General features: G+C 37.6%; 1 protein-coding gene across 1 annotated transcript; it reads right to left on the reverse strand.

Moving 5' to 3' along the window:
* Positions 1-1587: 1587 nt before the first annotated feature.
* On the reverse strand, positions 1588-2990 carry HBE1 (hemoglobin subunit epsilon 1). The gene is made up of 3 exons (XM_011383107.1): positions 2899-2990; positions 2554-2776; positions 1588-1716 (listed from the first exon to the last, which is right to left on the reverse strand). Exons 1-3 carry the CDS (start codon positions 2988-2990, stop codon positions 1588-1590), a joined length of 444 nt encoding a protein of 147 aa, XP_011381409.1.
* Between the last annotated feature and the right edge of the window lie 3188 nt (positions 2991-6178).

Raw genomic sequence — 6178 nt, forward strand, 5'->3', positions numbered from 1 at the left:
TTTTCAAACTTCATTCCCATGTGTTCTCAAACATTCACTCAATTACCATTTGCTGAATAACTGCATGGTGTAATTGTTCTAATTGTACTAGGGACCTAAGATAAATGAAGAAGAGAAAAAACACTTTTTCTTTAAGATTTATAATTTGGAGGTGGAAGATATAGAAAATAAATAAGTAAATCAACAAGATAATTTCAGATATTATTGTTTGCTATAAAGAAAATTAATATCTGAACTTAAAGAGAGAGGGGCAGGATTACATCAGGAATATTCTCTCTTAAGGAGGTAGTATTTGAGTGGAGGCCAGAATGAAAAGAAGTAACATGTCATGGAAACATAGGATAGAAAGTCTGAAAGTTGGAATAGTAAAACCAAACTTCTGAAGAAGGTAAACAAACCTTTGATATGCTAGAGATACAAATAATACGCAAGCGTGGTAGTTACGTACATAGTAAAGGTGAGAATTGCAGAAAATATTGTTTCAGAGGAAGCATAATTCTAATAACTTAGAACTTGTCTTCAATGGTAAGGAGTGAGAAACCATTATTGGATTTAATCCTGATAATGACATAATTGCTAAACCCTCTGTACTCTTAGCTAGATTAATAGTCCAAGAATATTTTGTTCATCACCACATTATTTTGCTCAGGTGGCTTTTATAGTCATGGGAAGTCATTCTTTCCTCTATTAAAGAACTGAGTCATCCAGACCTGTGTGTACAGATGTGTGTGTGTGTATAAATTATAAAGTTATGTTCAATTAAGTTGTCTTAAACTGACAAAATCTAGATCTAAATCTAGATCCCAAAGGGATAAAGAATATATCTTCTGCCCACAACTTCATCATCACCAACCTTGTCCCCTTGACATTCCCCAAAAATTCAAAGTGTTAACCCCAACTTTATTTTAGTGCATGTTACATTCAACCAGTGTGTCTCAGTCTTGGCTTCCCAGTGAGACAGTGGAACCCTTCAGGAAAGTACAGGCTATTGTTGGTTTATAGAGACTTTTTCTGGACAGCTCCCAGCCATCAACTCATTCTTTTATCTCCAATTCAATCTCACAAGACATATGAAAAGCTACCTGATTGAAATGGACATTAGAGCAAATTAAAATAGTAATCCAAACCTAGACTTAGATCCTTACAAAGAATTTTCTTTTAAAACTGAGCTCTGACATGTACCACAGATCTACTTTGTCTTTTCTTAAGCACTGCTTACCACCTCCTTCCTTATGCTCTACAGTTTTTGTCAGTGTGCCCTGTAAGTCCCTACTGATTTAACTAACACTTTCTTCACTCCAGAAAACTTCTTCTCCATCCTCCCAGACCCTGTAAAATCCTTCTAAATACACACTTCTCGGAAGAGCTCTCATTTCTTCCTATGTCTCTTCCCACCCCTCAGCCAATGAAGTTTTTCTCCTTTAACGCAAGAGTAAAAGATGGAGAAGATACAATATTAATTTCTGATTACTGAATAGAATTTATTTTATTAAACAGAAGCTGTGATGTTAATACCAGAACCCAGTCCCATTGTGCAGAAGGAAGGCATGGGGACACAAACGAGCACTGGTGAACTGGAAAGAGGACTCAGTGGTACTTGTGGGCCAGAGCATTGGCCACACCCAACACCAGCTTCTGCCAAGCAGCTTGCACATCAGGGGTGAATTCCTTGCCAAAATGAGAAGCCAGAATAATCACCAGCACGTTGCCCAGGAGCTGTTAGTGAAAGACAAAATGACAAATAGGCATGTTGAGTAGAAGCTTCCAAAAAGAAGTGTAGAATAAAATGGCTTAAAAACTATACTTCCTGCCACCTCTGCACCTTACACTTCTCCAAAGGTTGTGCCTATACAATAAACTAGTCCCTAGTCCCTACATTCAATTATTTTTTATGAGCCCTCCATTCAACATTCTGCCTACCTATATCCCCACCCTCACTCCCATTTCACCATTTTTATTTGCCTGTCCCTTCCTCTCTCAATTGTCTAATTCCTGTACTCAGAGGATTTCAGAGCTTCATGGGCTCTCAGAGTGCATTAGTTAAAGTCTCCAACCAATGCTAGTACAAGCCTCCACTTGGTCACAATACCATCAAGTAATTGAACACATTTTTAAAAAGTTGTATTTTTGAGACATTCTGTCTAAAATGTTTTTCTCCAAAATTTCTTCCTAAACTTTAGTCATCAGGAACCACAAAAAATAAGGAAGGCATTTTCTCTTTCTTGAGAAAGGCCTTTATCTACCAAAAGCCAAATTCCATTCCTCCTTAAACAAGCTTGCTGTTCTTTGATGTTGTTCTCTACGATAAACACATCCAGTTCTGATAAAAGTTTCTGAAAAGTTTTAAGCAAACTCAGGCTACCTGCCACTCTTTATTATCACTATTCCTGAATCAAGGTGGCCTTGGTTATGCCCACTGGAGATCTGCCCTCCTAACACCATAACCCATAATTTCTGAGATCTTCGTTAGTTTTCCCAATCAAAGACTCTACTTTTATTATTGTCTCAAAGTGAAAAAAACAAAAAGAGAACATGAACATTTCTTGAACTCACCCTGAAGTTCTCAGGATCCACATGCAGCTTGTCACAGTGCAGCTCACTCAACTTAGCAAAGGCACTTTTGAGGTTGTCTAAGTTCTTAATAGCATCTCCAAAGGAGGTCAGCACCTTCTTGCCATGGGCCTTGACCTTGGGGTTGCCCATTATGGCAGAGGCAGAGGACAGGTTGCCAAAGTTGTCAAAGAACCTCTGAGTCCAGGGGTAGACAACCAAGAGCCTATGAGATGTAACCGTGGCAAATGGAAGATCAGACTTACAAAAATCTTAAAAGATTTTCCTAGTCAGTTTTTCATGCATATATTCACCATCCTCTCCCATGCATTGAACCCCAGTTCCTACCTGCCCAGGGCCTCGCCTCCAGCCTCTTCAACATTCACTTTGCCCCACACATTAGTGATAGCAGCCTTCTCTTCACCAGTAAAATGCACCATGATGTCAGGTCTGAGAGCTTATGGTGATCACAGAAGTGTTAGGAGCAGGTATGTCTGCTGCTGGAGGGGTGGCCTTTTATTCTTTACGGCTGATATTCTGGCATCTTGTCCCCTGCAGTACTTGGAAATCATTGGTCAAGCCTGAACTGTGTCCCTCAGGGGTGGAGACAGGTCAGGAAAGGGTCAGCAATGAAGAATGCTGGTTTGTGATAATCTATTTGGTTCCTGAGACATCTTTCCTTTGTTGACTCCAACATCATTCCTTTGTTGACTCTTCCTTCATCTTCAACACAATTTTTTATTCATTCCCCCCTTGTCTTCCCATGTCATCCTCTAGGATGACTTCCAACTCTCCCATTTTCCTTCTCCAAGGGAGACCCATAGAGAGGAGCTAAGCCCAAGATAAGGAAAGAGTTCCAGTCAAAACAGTTAATATTTGGGTTAAAGATGGTGACAAGGACAAGAATAGGGTCAAGAAAAATGCATTTGTGCCAGAATCTCAACCAGTTCTAGTTCTCTTAAGGAGTGACATATAACCAAGCCTCTGGTTCTTAGTTTTCTGAAGGAGACAAAACACATACATGATTACTTCAGGAAGGTGAACAGAGTAGCAAGGGATCCAAAATAGGACTAGGACCTAAAGTACAATACCTGAGGGTGATTTCACAGAGAGGATGGACAGAATAAACTTATATCCCGCACTTCTCGGGTACCCTCTCTTTGTCCATTTCTCTGAGACTACAGGGCTATTTGGAGGAGATTGCTCTGTGCTCTCTTCTTGATTTTCTGTCCTACTTATACATCTTTACATTAATGAGACAGCTGAGGAGTCTGAAATTATTATTATTTTTTGTCTGAAATTATTTAAAACTAAGCTTTCTGATCAAACTGAGAAATAAATCAATGTTAATCAGGCTAGGAATTGGAGTATGTTTAATGTTTGTTGTAGCCATTGATGTCAGAGGCTTCAAATTTCTCTAGAGTTCTTGTTTTTGAAGACTTTGGACTTCCCTAAGAACTCATCATAAAATAGAGTCTGCACTGATAACTTTTTATTTGCAATCTATTGTTACTATACCTGTGTCCAGTTGACATGATAGTGAGGAATGGTGAAGGAAAAGCATTATATAAGTATATAATTAAATCTGTCTTTAGTGGACCAGTTTTCCTGGGTTGTGACCCTCACAAGTGTTTCCTAGCTTTTTCTCTCTTATGAAAGACAGGAAAGACTTCCTGAGTTAGACCACATAGCCTAGGATGACAAGTCTAGGGCAAAAAAGAAAATATTCAATCTCTGAAGTAGGATAACAATAAATAAACAAGAAACAATTGGCTACTCAATGAAGAATAGCCCTTGGGTAAATAGTTGTGTGTGTATGTGTGTGTGTGTGTGTGTGTGTGTGTGTGTGTGTGTGTGTGTGTTTTAATTCATAGAGATAGAGCTCTAAGTTTCCAAGGTAAATTTTCTATAGATCCAGTCTGAGAACCGTGACCTTTTCTTAGACCTTGAGTGTGAGAATCAGACATTGCCAAAAGCCAGGGAATAAGACTCAGGTCTGTCAAGACCAAGGGTTTGGGAAACAAGCCTCTCTTTGAAGCAGACCCTATGAAGCAGACCCTCATTCTCCTTCCAGCTCAGAGCTTGGACACCAGTTTTATCTTAAATTCAGAATATGAGGCTGATCCTCCTCCTTTGCCTTCACACCAATTGCGGGGCTCATAACTCTTCTTCTAGTGGTGGCCTTTGAGACCAGAGCTGGCTTGCCTCCAGAAATTTGGCCTATCCTTTGCTTTCTTCTTGCTAAAGGTTTGTAAAAGAACTTTAAAGAAATGTTACAAGGTTGAAAGGCACCATATCTATAGCTTAATACAAGGCTTATGAATTCTGATTCTGAAGTCAGTAAGACAGAGTATAGTCTCATTATTACTTAGATGCCTGTTCATTCAAGCTAATGCTATTCATTCAAGCTCAATTATCTCGACTGCTCATTTTGAAGTACTTTATTTATTTCTCCTATGGAATACTATGATTATTGCCTTCCTTTCCTGGATGAAAACCCCAGTTTAGAGAGATAAGTGACATTGTTATTCAGGATATGTTAGAAAGATTAAATTTTCAGAAAAAAATAACCAGTTATGAAGTCATTTTTTACTTATAAATTTACTTAAAAATCAATAAAATAAAAAAATTATAACTTAAAGTTTTAAATAAAAGTACTTTTGAAAAGAAACTCTGAAATATATAAAGATTATTTCCTGTAGCATTTGTACTTTTATAAGTGTCATACATGATTTTAAGAAATGTAAGATTCCTCTTTTCAGCAGGGAAAAATAAAGTATTTTCTAAAATCTTGTTAATTAATCTGTGACATGTATAATAACACCGAGTCAAATATTGTATTATCTTTAGGTGGTGCTATTAGTGTCAACAATTATATAAATTATATTGTTAGTAAATGAAATAGGTCTTTGATCTCACTGCATGTTTCTCATAGTATTATCTGTGAAAAATTACTTCAAAAGTTATTCTTCACCACCAATATGTTCTTTTATTTTTAAGTTTAAAATTGGAAAATTATAAACAAGGTTTATCAACCACCGAAGGTACAAAAAGCTGCTTAGGAATTCTTGATTAGAGAGATATCAGTTAGTCTGCTTTCAGTATGCATCTGAATTTATATTCTTACAATAGAAATAGATGTGATCAAAGGTTGTGTTAGGTGTTACATTAGCCTAAAATAAATTGGGTGTCATGAGTAGCAAAAAATTCTTGTAGCTGCAATGCAGGAAGCAAATGAGCATTTTCTGGTATGATTGCAAAGAATGAGGAAATAGACCATAATTTGTGGTCAGGCAACAGTACAACTTTCTAAACATTGTCTCTGCATCCTCTCTCACAAAGGTTGTAGGTAACTGAACCAGAGCTGGGTCTCATTCTCAGAGTGACTTCTTTCAATTGGCAGCTTACAGCATGGGCATTGGCGGTTTGATTTACCTCTATGTCTAAGGCATAGCCAGAGATATGTGTGAATGTTAATCAAGCAAGACAAATCTTCACTGGGAAGGGAAAATGGAAACCTAGAGCATTCAGTTATTGCACTTTTCTACATGATGTACCTTGAAGATTAAAGCTTAAATCTGGAAATTTAGAAAAATCATACATTTTCCATTTCTCCTTGAAATGTAGC

The sequence above is a fragment of the Pteropus vampyrus genome, unplaced genomic scaffold (assembly GCF_000151845.1).
Source record: "Pteropus vampyrus isolate Shadow unplaced genomic scaffold, Pvam_2.0 Scaffold504, whole genome shotgun sequence".
Taxonomy (NCBI): Eukaryota; Metazoa; Chordata; class Mammalia; order Chiroptera; family Pteropodidae; genus Pteropus; species Pteropus vampyrus.